The sequence below is a fragment of the Nomascus leucogenys genome, chromosome 12, assembly GCF_006542625.1.
Source record: "Nomascus leucogenys isolate Asia chromosome 12, Asia_NLE_v1, whole genome shotgun sequence".
Taxonomy (NCBI): Eukaryota; Metazoa; Chordata; class Mammalia; order Primates; family Hylobatidae; genus Nomascus; species Nomascus leucogenys.
Window position 1 is genome coordinate 66,823,634 of NC_044392.1, and position 16,271 is coordinate 66,839,904.

A 16,271-nucleotide genomic window follows, 5' to 3' on the forward strand; every position below is an offset into this window, starting at 1 on the left:
ACCTGCGGGTCGCCATGGCAGCCGCCGCCGCTGGTGCGCGCGGCGTGGGCGCGTGAGAGCGCGCGCCCGGGGTGCGCAACCGGCCCAACAGGCAGGCCTGGGGCTCGTGTGAAGAATGCGGTGGAAGCATCCTCCAAGCCAGCCAACAAATTTCCGTTTTCTACTGCCCTTTTGGGCCAGGGGTTATTTTATGAGCATCTCTGATGTTGCACACGTGGCGTGTGAACCGAGAGAAAGAAGATGGAGAGATCACCCTCCAGAAGTCGTCGCCTGGAAGAGGCCCCAGTACGTGTTCCCTCCTACGAAGGCCACTCCTGGAGATCTTACATCCCGCCAAATCCATCCGTGCTTTTACAACCGGCTAGAAGAGAAGCCCTGACACTGTAGTTGGTCCGAGTTTAAGCAAGGAGTTTGCCTTAGCCGCAATTTTCCAAGTACCGCACGTGGGCCTCTCTCTCTCTCTCTGAGACAGGGTCTCACTCTCTAGCCCAGACTGGAGTGCAGTGGCGCGATCTCGGCTAACTGCAACCTCCGCCTCCCGGGTTCAAGAGATTCTCCTGGCTTAGCCTCCAGAGTAGCTGGGACTACGGGCGCGTGCCACCAAGCCCAGCTAATTTTTTTCCTACTTTTTGTAGAGACGGGGTTTCGCCATTTTGCCCAGACTGGTCTCGAACTCCTGGGCTTAAGCGATCCGCCCGCCTCCGCTTCCCAAAGTGCTGAGATTACAGGCGTGAACCACCGCGCCCGGCCCTCTTGGGTCTCTTGACATCCTCATTCTCTCATGGCTTTGAAAGCCTTTTGTTAGGCGCGAGGGAGAAGGAAATTTCTGGGTCATCTTGCAGGACCTCTTTCATCAACTGAAGTCTTTTGCAGAAGTCCTGATGGTGAGCGGCCAGTACTTTTCCGCCGAGGCTCAGGAGTGCAATTCCAAGGCTCCGGGCCCGCTCAGCGGAGCGTTCCCTCTGCAGTCCCCTGAGCTTCCTCCCCAGGGGCCTCCCGCGGTCAGCCGCCAGGTGGCGCCCTCCTCGGAGGGAATTCCTCCATCATAAATGGCTGCGCAGTTGCCTGGCAACCGAAACCAGCGTTCCAAACAATTGGGACCCGGGATCTTTTGCGAGTGAGGCTGTGCTACGGCTGAGCGGGCCTCCCATCCCTCTTAAAAGAGTTAGGCATTTAGCCATGCCTCCCACCCGGGACCCTTTCCAGCAGCCTACGTTAGATAACGATGATTCCTACTTAGGAGAACTGCGGGCTTCCAAGGTACTGTGGTTTCTTGCGCAGATTCCCAGTAGGGTCGCCGGTAGTCTTCTTTCTGTCTGAGTGATGAGCAGAGATGGTAACATGAAGGACTCTGGTGAAGACACTCGGTCGGGTACCAGGGAAGTCTGTTTTCTGCCTGCCTCCCTATCTCCATATTCAGGTTGGCTAACGTTTCAGAGGCGTTTTTTGAGCAGAGGAAAGTAGAGCTCTAGTCTAGAGGAACAAGGGGCTCTGGCAGCTCAAATCAATTGTGAGTATAAGTTATGGCAGGGCCCAGGTTCCTTCAAGCTACCCACTTCCCTGTTTGGAAGACTGTTCTCTGAAGAGAAATGAGATATGGAGTGGGAGAGAATCCTCTGAAAGCCACCAGAGGTCATGCTTTATACATCTGTGTTCACACTGTCTCTGTCTTCTGGTTAACGCCACGATGTGTTTGTTATGTGTGTGTTTAGCATGATGGTGGTCACTGATTTCGGAACTTAGATGATCTTTTTTTCTGGTAGAAGTGATTGGGATATTTGAAGTGGTGCACAATAAGATGAATTAAGTGGTAATTGTGGTATAATAACAATATTAAGAGCCTCTTTTTATTTATTCAATACTTATTTACTATAAGCCAGACACTCTGCTAAACACCAAGGATATATAAATAAATTAGATGTAGCTTCTGCTGTCAAGGAACTCTGGTAGTAAAGAGAGACCGACAATAGCAAAAATGCTTGCACAATAGCACATGTTGTGACACAGTTGTGTGTAAGGTGCTGTGAGAACCAGGAACTTAAAGGAAAGCTTCACAGAGCAGATGGATTTTGATGTCCAAATATGAGTTAGGTAGGCCAGGTGAGGGAGTGGGTAGAATGTGAGTTAGGCAGAAGGAAACAGGAACAAGATATGCAAGGCAAAGGAAGCAGCAGGTGCAAATACATGGAATGGAAAGACAGAATGGCTTATTTGGGGAACTGCAAATAGTCCAGAAGGGCTGGAGTGTAGGTGTGAAATGGTAGCACTCAGAGATCAGAGCTGGACAGATGCCCTTGGTGGGCTGGGTGTGCTGTGTACACCATGCTAGCTAGCTATGGTTTCATCCTAGGGATGTGAGGAATCATGGTGGGATTTTTTTTTTTTTTTTGACAGGGTCTCCTTGCTCTGTCACCCCAGCTGGAGTGCACTGGTGCAATCTTGGCTTATTGCAGCCTCGAAATCCTGGGCTCAAGCAATTCTCCCACCTTAGCCTCCCAAGTAGCTGGGACTACAGGTGATGCCACGACACCCGGCTAATTCTTATTTTATTTTTTTGTAGAACCAAGATCTTCCTTTGTTGCCCAGGCTGGTCTCAAACTCCTAGCCTCAAGTGATCCTCCTGCTTTGGCCTCCCAAAGTGCTGAGATTACAGGCGTGAGCCATGGTTCCCAGCCCCATAGCAGGATTTTAAGTACCACAGTGACACAATCAGATGGGTGTTTTAGGAAGCACAAGTGGCAGCAGACTGGATAGGATGAGAGTGAGACAAGAGGGATCAGCTAGCAGGCAGGTGAGGCAATCTCCAGGAGGAAGAGTAACAGATCTACAGCAGTGCCACAGGGGGTGGAGATCAGGTGCAGATGTGAGAAAGGTGCACAAGGCAGGACTGACAGGACTTGGGGACTGACTGGATATGGCCCCAAGAGAGGAGGTGAGTCTAGGTAACTGCTAGGTTCCTAAGGGTTTAATTCTGAGGGTTCACTGAAATGGGGCATCCTGGGGAAGCAGGTTTGGGGAGAAAGATGTTGAGAAACATCAACTATGTAGATGTTTTTGTAGTGACTGTGGGATATTTAAGTGAAGATCAATAGTAGGCAACAGGATTGAGAGTTCTGGATTGAAGATGTATGACTGAGCTGTGTATCCATATGAGCTATGGTACCCATATGGTAGTTGAAGCCGTGGAAGGGAATCAGCTCATCCAGTGGGTGTGAGCATAAGAAAAATAAAAATGAGACCCTTGGAGAATAGCACTGTCTAAGGGATAGAGAGAAAGTGGAGCTGAGACAGTAGCTGAGAGATAAGGGCCACAAATAAGAGGAAAACCCAGAGGAGCTGGGCCCACAGAGCTTGGTGAGGGCATTTGAGGGAATCAGCATTATGGTGTCAGAAACAGCTGAGTTCAAATAAGATCAGGCCTGGAAAGGATCCACCTGACCTGGCCACAGAGATCATTGATAACTAGCAAGAGCAGTTTTAGGGGGTGCTTGAGGCAGAGGCCAGACTGCAGTGAGCTAAAGAGAGTATGGGAATGGTGAGTGAGGAAGTAGAGATAGTAAATATTGACTCCTGAAAAGGTCTGGTTCTGTAGGGAAGGTGATAGGCTGGTAGCTAGACCACGACAAAGAAATGAAGTGAGGCTGGTGTCAGAAGAGAGCGTATGCAGAATGGTACAGGTCTCAGAAGACCGGGGAAGGGTGGGTCTGGGGAGAAAGGGTTATTCTTGAGTAAAAGGGACTTTCCTTTCCCTGAGATGGAAAGAAAGTGGATGTAAAGATGGCATTCATGCTTGACAGTCTGGACTTTCTCAGTGAAAGACAATCTCATCCTTCTGCTGACAGAGATGACGAGGTTTAAGTGGTCTTCAAGGAGAGTGGGAGGAGTGCTGCCCAGGGCCACATCAAAGGATAACCGAGCCTGTGCTGGCATCAAATACCTGTAGCTTGCTTTCTTTCATACTTCATTCTTCTCAGTGATAGCAGTGCCTGATACACACTGTTCAATTAAGGTATGACTCACAGCGGGGTGCGGTGGCTCACACCTGTAATTCCAGCAGTTTGGGAGGCTGAGGCAGGTGGATCACCTGAGGTCAGGAGTTCCAGACCAGTCTGGCCAATATGGTGAAGCCCCATCTCTAATAAAAATACGAAAATTAGCCAGATGCGGTGGCACATGCCTGTAATCCTAGCTACTCGGGAGGCTAAGGCTGGAGAATCGCTTGAACCCAGGAGGCGGAGGTTGCAATGAGCCAAGATCATGCCACCGTACTCCAGTCTGGGCGACAGAGCGAGACTCTGTCTCAAAAAAAAAAAAAAAAGGTATGGCTCACATAGCACTTTGCCATATTGGGGGGAAGGAGGATCACAATGTTGGATAGGTCTAATGAGAGTTCTATCTTTCTTGAGACAGAGTCCCACTCTTGTTGCCCAGGCTGGAGTGCAGTGGCTCGATCTCAGCTCACTGCAACCTCCACCTCCTGGGTTCAAACGATTCTCCCTCCTCAGCCTCCCAAGTAGCTGAGATTACAGGCGCCCACCACTACCTCCAGCTAATTTTTGTATTTTAGTAGAGATGGTGTTTCATCATGTTGGTCAGGCTGGTCTCAAACTCCTGACCTCAGGTGATCCGCCCGCCTCAGCCTCCCAAAGTGCTGGGATTACAGGGGTGAGACACTGAGCCCAGCGAGAGTTCTAATAGGTTGTTAGTTGCACTCACTGGAATTCAGTCAAATGATATATTGGATTCAACCATTTTTTAATACCATGTGTTAGGTAGTGTGCTAGGAGCTGGGGATACAGTGGTGAATATGGCATTTTACATATAATGAAGAAATCTGTTATATGCTTTTTACATTCATGCCTGTGGAGTTTTATTGAGAGGACTAATGTCCAGTGGACTTTTTCTGCCATTCCTGCAATCAATGACCCTTCCCTGCTTATTGGAATCTTTTTCTCACCTGCTTAGACATTGCATTCTCCTGATTTCATTTCTGATTGCTTCTCTAGGGCCCTCCTCACTCCCAGTTATAATACTGTACAATCCTCACGAACCCGTTCTTCTCTTTTGGCCTAACTCCATTTCACAGGCTTCAGCTACTACTTCATGTGGACAACCAATACTTCTGAGCTCTCCTCCAACAAGTTACACTTCCAATTTTCTACCTGTTATTTGCATTATAATGTCTCACCTTTTCTTCAAACTCAGTGCATCTAAACCTGAGCTCATCATGTTTCCTATCTGCTCCCAACTCTTCACTCCCCTCATCCCACTCTACACCTTCTCCTATATTCCTGGCCTGTTTCTGTCAGTTCTCACTAAGAAAACTTAGAATCAAGAGGCTGGGGAGTCTTGCTCCATACCGTTCTTCTCTTTGCAGATGTCTGAGATTCAAATAAAACCAGATGGGGCCGGGTGTGATGGCTCACACCTGTAATCTGAGCACTTTGGGAGGCTGAGACAGGTGTATCACTTGAGGCCAGGAGTTGAAGACCAGCCTAGCCAACATGGCGAAACCCTGTCTCTACTAAAAATACAAAAATTAGCCGGGCATAGTGGCACATGCCTGTAATCCCAGCTACTTGAGGGGCTGAGACAGAAGAGTCACTTGAACCCAAGAGACAGAGGTTGCAGTGAGCCGAGATCACGCCACTGCACTCCAGCTTCTATGACAGAGTGAGATTCTGTCTCAAAAAATAAAACAAAACAAAAAACACAAAACCGGATGGAATAAGGGGATGCTACTGAAGCTAACCAAATCAGCAAGGCTTCCCGTGTAACCAGGTTGTCCTGGATATGGTTTCTGTTTTGCAGAAATTGCCATATAAGAACCCAACACACCTTGCTCAGCAGCAGGAACCCTGGAGTCGGCTCAACTCAACCCCCACAATTACTTCCATGAGGCGGGATGCCTACTATTTTGATCCCGAGGTACCTAGCATTGAAATATTATTCCTCTTTGCAGCCGTTTAGGGCTTTTTTTTTTTTTTCCCTGTCACCCAGGGTGGAATGCTGTGGCCTGATCATGGTTTACCATAGCCTGAACCTCCCAGGCTCAGGCAATCCTCCTTCCTCTGCCTCCTGAAACTACAGGCATGTGCCATGACATGCAGCTAATTTTTTTTTTTTTTTTTTGAAGAGATGAGGTCTCGATATGTTGCTCAGGCTGATCTCAAACTCCTGGCCTCAAGCGATCCTCCCACTTCATCCTCCCAAAGTGCTGGGATTATAGGCATGAGCCACTGCACCCAGCCCTTAATATTCTTTTTGAAATTTAGTCTGTCCCTAACTGCTTCAGTATGTTTCCTTTTGTCTCTAACCCAAGATTCTACCAAATCCAAAGCCAAAAACCAATTTATCTGGCCTCTGGGAAGCCAGAAGGCTTAGGTTTTGCTCTAGGCAGTTATCTAGAGCAAATGACTTTACAAACCTTCTCATTCTCTGACTAAAACAAGGACTGAATATAAACATGAATGAGGTAAAGTTCATTAAGCCTACATCAGGAACAATATTCCTGAGTCTCCAGTGAGAGCTCACCACGCCCTAGACCTAACCCTAAGATAATTCCACATCAACAAGAGTTATCATGTACAACAATTTAGTGTGTATGGAGTTGGTGGATTTCAGGCCCAAGAGAGCCTTCACTATACTTTTGGGGAAGAGTAGAGGACAATAGAACCTGACTAGAGTAGGGACACAGGTGGCTGAGCTAACCTTGGGGGGACTGACTTCTGTAGATACCAAAGGATGACCTGGACTTCCGCTTAGCAGCCTTGTACAACCACCACACTGGGACATTCAAGAACAAAAGTGAGATACTGTTAAACCAGAAAACCACGCAGGATATCTATAGGTAAGTGGTAGAGGCAGAGCCTCTGCAGCCTAAACATGCTGCCATCCAGTCATATAAGGTAAAATGTCACCTGGAAAATGATAATCACTAGGTACTCATTTGTATAAAAATTTCTGTATTTTTACATCTGTGTCTATAATATAGTTTCTGTATTTTCACTGTCTAAGATGAACAGAAATCCCCCAAGATTGTGCTCATCTGTATAAACAATATCTTTGGTTAATCCCACAGAGGTAAAAAGAGTCTTTGGCTGCTTTATTCTTGAGATCACATGCAACTACCTTGCCCTCCTCACCTTTCTCTGATTGATTTCACTCTCCACTTTTCTTCCCTATGCCTTCTTCTAGAACCAAGATCCGATTCCCTGGAGAATTTTTAACCCCTCCCACTCCACCCATCACTTTCCTGGCTAACATCAGACACTGGATCAACCCTCAAAAGGAGTCCATCCACAGCATCCAGGGATCCATAGGTAAGGGTTAGAGGACTGGGTAAGCAGATAGGGCAGTGGGGGAGTCTTTCTAAATGGAGCCATGAATCAGGGATTTAAGGTGATTGGACAGGAGGGAAGATGAGGGATTTCTGTGGGTCTTGGAAAGCAACGATTAAGTTGGCAAGTACCAGATTAATACCAGGGGACATGCTGACTATAGAGCTAGGAAATTAATTCAATTTTTGAGAGCGTCTTTGCTCAGCCTTAGGTCTAGGAGACAAACATTTATAGCTAGGGCAAAAACCTGGGGGTGGAAGACCTATAACTACCTCCCATCAGTCCTCCATATGCCAGTTTTCCCAGCTGTTATGAGAAGCTTCTCCACAGTACCCACAAATGTATTGATGATTAAAGTTTCCTAGGAAAGGCCAAGGATCTGAAATTCAGTCCACTTCCTCTTCTCTTTTCTCCAGTGTCCCCTCACACTGCAGCCACCAACGGAGGCTACTCCCGAAAGAAAGATGGTGGCTTCTTCTCCACCTAGTGTTGACAGATCCCTGAACTAATTATAGTGAAACATACTGCGGCCCACTTCCATTAAATAGATTTCTGCAAGATGAAGTCTGAAGCGTCTGTTATCCATAGATTACAAATTGCCACTTGACCACTTTTTTTTTTTTTTTTGAGACAGAGTCTCGCTCTATCGCCCAGGCTGGAGTGCAATGATGCAATCTCAGGTCACTGCAACCTCTGCTTCCCGGGTTCAAGCGATTCTCCTGCCTCAGCCTCCTGAGTAGCAGGGACTACAGGCACATGCCACCACGCCCGGCTAATTTTTGTATTATTAGTAGAGACAGGGTTTCACCATGTTGGCCAGGGTGGTCTTGAACTCCTGACTCGTGATCCACCCACCTCAGCCTCCCAAAGTGCTGGGATTACAGGCGTGAGCCACCGCGCCCAGCCTCCACTTGACTACTCTTAAAACACGGGAAGGAAATTACCCAACTTGTAGAAACTAGTCCTTTGGGGTATATTTGCAACTTGGAAATTCATATCTTGCTGATGAAGATTTAGCACAGAACAGCAGTCTTTGGTAGGATTCAGATATTCACATTTTGTAAACTGAAGTCACTCCAACCATACAGAGCCATCCATTCAACACTGCCAGCAAACCTTTATGTGCCAGGAACTGAGCTAAGTGTTGAGGAAACAAAAATGGACATGAGCTACCTTGTATTTTCAGAAGCTCCCAATAGTATCAGTATTTATGCTAAGGTCACAGTTAAGAGATTTAGCCGTCCTGGGTTTAGGCATTTGCTGGGCTTTACTTTTCCTTGGTTCCATCTCCCTGGTCCTGACTCACCACTGTTAATCTCTAACTCTGCTATTTGTCCTTGCCTGGGAGTCAACTCCCTTTCCTTTGTGTCAATTCGTGCTGTGATACATAGCCCTGATTCTTATAAACATGGTTCGAAAACCTGGTGCTTGGGTTTGCAGTACCTAAAAACTGATGTATTCAGTGATTTCCAAAATTACAAGTCACTCACAGGGACCTGCTGTGTCATAAAAAAGATTGGACAAGAATGGCAAGCCTTTTAGAATATTGCACAATAGGTGTGATGGCTCACGCTTGTAATCCCAACACTTTTAGCTGAGGCATGAGGAACACTGGAGCCCAGATCGAGCCCACAGTGAGCCATGATGGAGCCACTGCGCTCCAGCCTGGGCAACAGAGTGAGACCCTGTCTCAAAACAATTAAATTAGTTTTCTAAGCTAAAAAAAGAGAGAAAGGTTTGGGAAAGGTAGGTTTAAGATCAAAGAGATCCGCGAGAGTATGGTACCCAGGTCTAGGTGGCGGGGGACATACTGCTCAACTCCACCGAGGGCCATCACCATCGGTTTGTCAAAGAGATCTGCCTGATCATGCTGGAAACGCTCTCCCAGTCTCCCCAGGGGAGAGTCATGACCATTCCATACCAGCCCATGCCGGCCAAGTCCCCAGTCATCTGCGCGGGCGGCCAAGATCGTTGCAGCAAGGCTGTGGGCTACCCCCACGTGACCCATGACCTGGAGGGACCACCTCTAGATGCCTACTCGATTCAAGGACAACACATCATTTCTCCGCTTGATCTGGCCAAGCTGAACCAGGTGGCAAGACAACAATCTCACTTTGCCATGATGCACGGCGGGACTGAATTCACCCGAATTGACTCCAGCTCTCCAGAGGTGAAAGGCTATTAAGCAAGTTTGGATACATCTACTCAAACTATGGCTGGGCGTGGTGGCTAACTCCTGTAATCCCAGCACTTTAGGAGGCCGAGACAGGCAGATCACTTGAGGTCAGGAATTCGAGAACAGCCTGGCCAACATGGCGAAACCCCATCTCTACGAAAAATACAAAAATTAGCTGGGTGTAGTGAAGGGCGCCTGTAATCCCAGCTACTTGGGAGGCTGAGGCAGAATCGCTTGAACCTGGGAGGCTGAGGTTGCAGTGAGCTGAGATTGTGCCACTGCACTCCAACCTGGGTGACAAAGCAGGACTCCGTCTAAAAAAAAACCAACCAAGGCCGGACGCGGTGGCTCACGCCTGTAATCCCAGCACTTTGGGAGGCCGAGACAGGTGGATCACGAGGTTAGGAGATCGAGACCATCCCAGCTAACACGGCAAAACCCCGTCTCTACTAAAAATACTAAAAAAAACTAGCCGGGCATAGTGGCGGGCGCCTGTAATCCCAGCTACTCGGGAGGCTGAGGCAGGAGAATGGCGTGAACCCGGGAGGTGGAGCTTGCAGTGAGCCAAGATCACACCACTGCACTCCAGCCTGGGCGGCAGAGCGAGATTCCGTCTCAAAAAAAACAAAACAAAACAAAACAAAAAACCAACCAAACAAAAATCTACGCAAACCACCATTCCAAATAACTTAATTGGCTGTGTAATCGGACCCCAAGGCACCAACATTAATGAGATCCTCCGGATGTCCAGGGCCCACATCAAAACTGCCAACCCAGTAGAAGAGTACTCTGATAGGCAGGGTACCATCAGGGGCTCTGCTGCTAGTATCGGTCTGGGCCAGTATTTAATCAATGCCAGGCTTTCCTCTGAGAAGGGTATGGAGCGCAGCTAGAATAGTGTAGGTTCCCTCAATAACCCCTTTGTGCTGTTTTCCCATGATCCAACTGTGTAATTTCTAGTGAGTGATTCCAGGTTTTAAATAATTTGTAAATGTTCAGTTTCTACACAACTTCATCATCTGCTAAGAATTTTAAAATCACATTCTCTGTTCAGCTGTTAATGCTGGGAACCATATTTAATTTTATAAGCTTTTCCCTGTTTTTAGCTTTGTTTTGGGCTTTTTGGGTCATGAATGTTATTTGTCGATAAAAAATGTAAGAGTGGAATGTTAATAAGTTTCACTTTAGTTCTGTAATATCAAGAATTTAAGAATTGGCTGGGCGTGGTGGCTCACGCCTGTAATCCCAGCACTTTGGGAGGCTGAGACGGGGGAATCACGAGGTCAGGAGTTTGCGACCAGCCAGTTCGATACCAGCTGGCCAACATGGTGAAACCTTGTCTGTACTAAAAATACAAAAATTAGCTGGGTGTGGTGGCACATGCCTGTAATCCCAGCTACTCGGAAGGCTGAGGCAGGAGAATCGCTTGAACCTGGGAGGTGGAGGTTGCAGTGAGCCGAGATGGAGCCACTGCACTCCAGCCTGGGCAAGTGTGAGACTGCATCTAAGAAAAAAAAAAAATTAAGAATTAAAACAAGCCGGGCGCAGTGGTTCACGCCTGCAATCCCAACACTTTGGGAGGCTGAGGTAGGTGGATCACCTGATGTCAGGAGTTCGATACCAGTCTGGTCAACATGGTGAAACCCCATCTCTACTAAAAATACAAAAAAATTAGCCGGGTGTGGTGGTGGGCGCCTGTAACTCCAGCTACTTGGGAAGCTGAGGCAAGAGACTCACTTTAACCCCAGAGGGGGAGGTTGCAGTGAGCTGAGATGGGGCCACTGCACTCCAGACTGGGCAACAGGAGCAAAACTCTGTCTAAAAAAAAAAAAAAAAAAAAAAAAAGTAAAATAAAGAAAGGAAAAATAATAGAATAGAATATCGTGCAATAAATTCCCATTTCTAATTAAGTTTGACAACATAATTGTTGTTGAGCAATTCAGATATGAAAGGGCTTCTTTCAGGCACTCAGGTGGCTGAGGGTCCTTAAGCCAAACTGTTAAGAGTCCCCTTCCGGCCGGGCACGGTGGCTCACGCCTGTAATCCCAGCACTTTGGAAGGCTGAAGTGGGTGGATCACCTGAGGTCAGGGGTTCAAGACCAGCCTGGGCAACATGGTGAAACCCCATTCCTACTAAAAATACAAAATTAGCTGGGCATGGTGGTGCGTGCCTGTAGTCCCAGCTACTTGGGAGGCTAAGGCAGGAGAATTGCTTGAACCCAGGAGGTGGAGGTTGCAGTGAGCCAAGATCGTGCCACTGCACTCCAGCCTGGGCAACAGAGTGAGGCTCCCTCTCAAAATAAATAAGAGTCCCCTTCCACCCAGACCTTCCGACCTATTCACATATCTGCTGCCAAGTGGCTATATGAAGTTTCAGATCTCATTATTTAGAGTGGCTTAAGGTGGCAGAGGCATGACTACCTGGTTAATCACATTATGGAGGTTGAGATATTAAACATCAAAAAAAGGCATTTGCTTTTAAAAACATGGATTCCTAGACCTCCCTGGTAATTCAATATATTCCAGGAGTGTCCCTGGAACATTTCATGTTCTCTTAATGGACATATATATGTATACGGACATACTAGACAGTGTGTGTATATTCCTGAGCGGCAGATGCTGTACCATGCCGTTAGCCCTGGGGATACAAGTGTTGGTAGCATACAAAAAATGTCAAGCCAAGTCTAAAGAAAAACAGGGAGAGGACTGGCGTTGTGGCGTGCACTGATAGTCCCAGCTACAGGGCAGGCTCAGGTGGGAAAATCTCTTGAGCCTGAGAGGTCGAGACTGCAGTGAACTATGATTGCGCCACTGCACTCCAGCCTGGGAAACAGAGTGAGACCGTTTCAAACAAAAAAAAGAAAGAAAAACTAAAAAAGGGGCCAGGCGGGGTGGCTCATGCCTGTAATCACAGCACTTTGGGAAGCCGAGGCGGGCGGATCACTTGAGGTTAGGAGTTCAAGACCAGCCTGGCAAAACATGGTGAAACCCCGTCTCTACCAAAAAATACAAAAATTAGCCGAGCGTGGTGACGCGCGCCTGTAGTTCCACCTATTGGGGAGACAGATGTGAGGATCGCTTGAGCCAAGGAGGTCGAAGTTGCAAATGAGCCGATATCGCGGTTCTGCACTCGAGTCTGGGCGACAGAGCCAAGACTCTGTCTCAAAAAAAAAAAGGAACAAAAGAAAAAAGAAAAACAAGGAGAAATGGGAAAGTGGGAGAAAAGTAAATCAGCGGCGAAAAAGGCCTCCGCGACCTTCCAGCTCCAGGGGGAGGGGCGGCGGCTCATTTACCCTTGGCCACCGCGCTGAGCATCCCCGCCCGCCGCCGGCCGTTCACGTGCTCGCCCCTACGCCACTGGCAGCCCGCAGCCCGGTGGCCATGCCCAGATCAGAATCGCCTCGATAATCAGTGGCCGGGGACAAGCCCGGCCTCGTCTATCTGATCAATTCATCACCTCTGAGCGCCGGGCCCCGCAAGGCCAGCTCCGGGACCTCAGGCACCGCAGTGTTGCCGCCGCCTAAGGGGCCTCGCTGCACAGCGCCCCGAGGGGGCTTCGCAGGAGGAGAGCTTTTCATTTCGGGTCGGCCCGGCGGGGCTGGGGTCACGATCCGATCAAATAAGATCAAAGTGTAAGCGGGAGGAGGGGCGCAGGGGTGGGCGCACGCACTCGCCTAACACTCTCCAAGCGCGCACACTCACACACTCACGCGTCCACTCACACTCAGCCCGCACGCGCCTCGCACGCGACACCACAGCTCCGCACACAACACCCGGAGACCAGGCCGCTCTCGCTCCCTAAAACAGCGGAAGTCCGCTCCCCACGCGGCTTTTAAGCCCTCCGCCCCCTCCCGCGCCTTGGAGGATTCTGGGAGAAACCACCGAGCATAGGCAGACGAGTCCCGAGGAACGGGGTGTTCCTCAGAGTGCGCACGTTGCTGCCCTCGCGTGGCTCGGAGGGGAACATAGGTCCCAGGAAAAGGCGGTACTAATTTCCACCTTACAGAATCGTGGGTTTTTGTTTTTTTTTTTTGGAGACCGGTACTCGCCGTGTCGCCCAGGCTGGAGTGCAGTGGCGCGAACACGGCTCATTGCTCCTAGATCAAGTGGTCCTCCCACCTCAGCCTCCTGAGTAGCTGGGACCACAGGCGATGGCCACCGCACCTAGCCTTTTGACCTTTGTATAACTACATATTTATATCCATATCTTTAGTTTTTCTGTGATCTTGACTTTAATTTGTCTTCAATTTCTTTCTTTCTTTTTTTGAGATGGAGTCTCGCTCTGTCGCCCAAGCTGGAGTGCAATGGCAGGGTCTCGGCTCACTGCAACCTCTGCCTCCCGGGTTCAAGCAATTCTCCTGCCTCAGCCTCTGGAGTAGCTGGGATTACAGGGATCCGCCACTATGCCTGGCTAATTTTTGTATTTTTAGTAGAGATAGGGTTTCACCATGTTGGCCACGCTGATCTCGAACTGCTGACCTCGTGATCCACCCACCTTGGCCTCCTACAGTGCTGGGATCACAGGCGTGAGCCACTGCGCCCGGCCCAATTTCTTTCTTTTTTTTATAGACCTAGTCTAGCTCTGTCACTCAGGCTGGAGTGCAGTGGTACGATCTCAGTTCACTGCAACCTCCACCTCCTGGGTTCAAGCGATTCTCCTGTCTCAGCCTCCCAAGTAGCTGGGATTACAGACGTCCGCCACCACGCCTGGCTAATTTTTGTATTTTTAGTAGATTTGGGGTTTCACCGTGTTGGCCAGGCTGGTCTTGAACTCTTGACCTCAGGTGATGAGCCTGCCTCAGCCTCCCAAAGTGCTGGGATTACAGGCGTGAGCTACTGCGCCTGGCCTTAATTTTTTTTTTTTTTTTTTTTTGAGACGGAGTTTCGCTCTTGTTGCCTGGGCTGGAGTGCCATGGTGCGATCTCGGTTCACCGCAACCTCCGTCTCCCGGGTTCAAGCAATTCTCCTGCCTCAGCCTCCCAAGTAGCTGGGATTACAGGCATGTGCCACCACGCCCAGCTAATTTTGTATTTTTAGTAGAGTTAGGGTTTCTCCATGTTGGTCAGGCTGGTCTCGAACCCCCGACCTCAGGTGATCCGCCTGCCTCGGCCTCCCAGGCTGGGATTATAGCCATCGGCTTCTTTTCCAAGAAGACAGCAATCTCCAGTCATTAATTACCCTGGGGAGCATCAGCTTCCCCAGTAGCCCCTTATCCCTAGGGAGAAGGCAAACATCATTTCACCAAAGGGAAAGGTGAGGAATAGGTATGCATGTATGTATGTATGTATCTACGTATGTATGTATTTACTTACTTATTTGAGACAGGGTCTTGCTCTGTCGCCCATGCTGGAGTGCAGTGGTACAATCACGACTCACTGCAGCCTCAACCTCCTGGGCTCAATTGATCCTCCCACCTAAGCCTCCCAAGTTGCTGGGACCACAGGTAACACCTGGCTACTTTTTCTTTTTTTTTTTTTTTTTTTTTGAGACGGAGTCTCGCTCTGTGACCCAGGCTGGAGTGCAGTAGCGCCATCTGGGCTCACTGCAACCTCTGCCTCCCAGGTTCAAGCAATTCTCCTGTCTCAGCCTCCTGAGTAGCTGGGATTACAGGTGCGTGCCACCATGCCCGGCTAATTTTTTGTATTTTTAGTAGAGACGAGGTTTCACCGTGTCAGCCAGGATGGTCTCAATCTCCTGACATTGTGATCCATCAGCTTCAGCCTCCCAAAGTGCTGGGATTACAGGCATGAGCCACCACATCAGGCCCACACCTGGCTACTTTTTTTTTTTTTTTGAGACGGAGTCTTGCTCTGTCGCCCAGGCTGGAGTGCAGTGGCACAATCTCGGCTCACTGCAAGCTCCGCCTCCCGGGTTCACGCCATTCTCCTGCCTCAGCCTCTCCAAGTAGCTGGGACTACAGGCGCCCGCCACCACGCCCGGCTAATTTTTTGTATTTTTAGTAGAGACGGGGTTTCACCGTGGTCTGGATCTCCTGACCTCGTGATCCGCCCGCCTCAGCCTCCCAAAGTGCTGAGATTACAAGCGTGAGCCACCGCGCCCAGCCTCACCTGGCTACTTTTTAAAAAAATTTTTTGTAGCCAGAGGTCTCACTACGTTGCCCAGTCTGGTCTTGAACTCCTGGGCTCAAGCGATCCTCTTGCCTTGGCTTCCCAAAGTGCTGGAATTACAGACTTAAGCCACTGCACACAGCCAAGAATACTGTATTTAAATCTAAGTATTAGGAAGTCAGGATATCTATGAAATGGGTAAAGATAGGAAGGCATATTCCTGTCCCCACTTAATAGAGCCCTAAGTCTGCCCAGAACTTAATGCTGTAGCATCCAAATTTTTTAGCCTTCATTTATGGTCATATTTATTAAAACATACATTGACTTCCAAGTTCCAGAATGAGTAGAGTATAAAATAGCAGTGGTTATATAAGCAGAATTAGCTCCTCTCACATTAGAAAGCATAATTTTAATGGCTCGATTCCTTCTTTTCCCTTTTTCAATGAAATGGGTGTGAGGGGGTAGAAATCAGAAGAATTTTGGAGTACTAGAAAATGATTTAAGTTCTAATTTGTACTTATGCCAGTCTCACCAGGCACTTGAAATAAACAAATAAAGGGGAAAAGTACCCATTGTATGTGCCAGAATCCCACTGGCTCAAGGATTTTTTTTTTTTTTTTTTTTTTGAGACGGAGTCTCGCTCTGTCACCTAGGCTGGAGTACAGTGACACATTCTTTTTTTGTATT

At 48.6% G+C, this 16,271-nt stretch overlaps 2 protein-coding genes, 1 non-coding gene and 1 pseudogene across 5 annotated transcripts in view; 2 read left to right on the forward strand and 2 right to left on the reverse strand.

The window, feature by feature from the left end:
• Positions 1-303, reverse strand: part of KIAA1324 (KIAA1324 ortholog) — a 91,525-nt gene extending 91,222 nt beyond the window's left edge. Inside the window, exon 1 of the mRNA XM_030824921.1 lies at positions 3-303. The gene's annotated coding sequence lies outside the window, so the exon portion shown is untranslated. The remainder of the gene's footprint in view (positions 1-2) is intronic.
• On the forward strand, positions 54-7,904 carry C12H1orf194 (chromosome 12 C1orf194 homolog). Of its 3 annotated transcripts, none has more exons than XM_030824927.1 (5): positions 54-285; positions 5,812-5,928; positions 6,735-6,850; positions 7,198-7,322; positions 7,757-7,904. In XM_030824927.1, the coding sequence occupies exons 1-5, from the start codon at positions 241-243 to the stop codon at positions 7,825-7,827; spliced, it is 474 nt and encodes a 157-aa protein (XP_030680787.1). In that variant the 5' UTR covers positions 54-240; the 3' UTR covers positions 7,828-7,904. The 3 variants fall into 3 exon arrangements, with proteins under 3 accessions (XP_030680787.1, XP_030680785.1, XP_030680786.1); XM_030824925.1 differs by having other exon boundaries at positions 241-345; XM_030824926.1 differs by lacking the exon at positions 54-285 and adding an exon at positions 1,062-1,260.
• An 844-nt stretch (positions 7,905-8,748) lies between these two features.
• Positions 8,749-9,614, forward strand: LOC100588831 (annotated as a pseudogene).
• A 3,287-nt stretch (positions 9,615-12,901) lies between these two features.
• Positions 12,902-13,321, reverse strand: LOC115837826. Its single transcript, XR_004032872.1, has one exon.
• Between the last annotated feature and the right edge of the window lie 2,950 nt (positions 13,322-16,271).

What these genes read in the sequence shown, in the direction of transcription:
- C12H1orf194 (XM_030824925.1), top strand. Translation starts at nt 241, where the DNA reads ATGGAGAGATCACCCTCCAGAAGTCGTCGCCTGGAAGAGGCCCCAGTA. An exon ending in ACATCCCGCCAAATCCATCC is followed by an intron (nt 346 to 5,811) that starts GTGCTTTTACAA and finishes TCTGTTTTGCAG; the next exon opens with AAATTGCCATATAAGAACCC. An exon ending in ACCACGCAGGATATCTATAG is followed by an intron (nt 6,851 to 7,197) that starts GTAAGTGGTAGA and finishes GCCTTCTTCTAG; the next exon opens with AACCAAGATCCGATTCCCTG.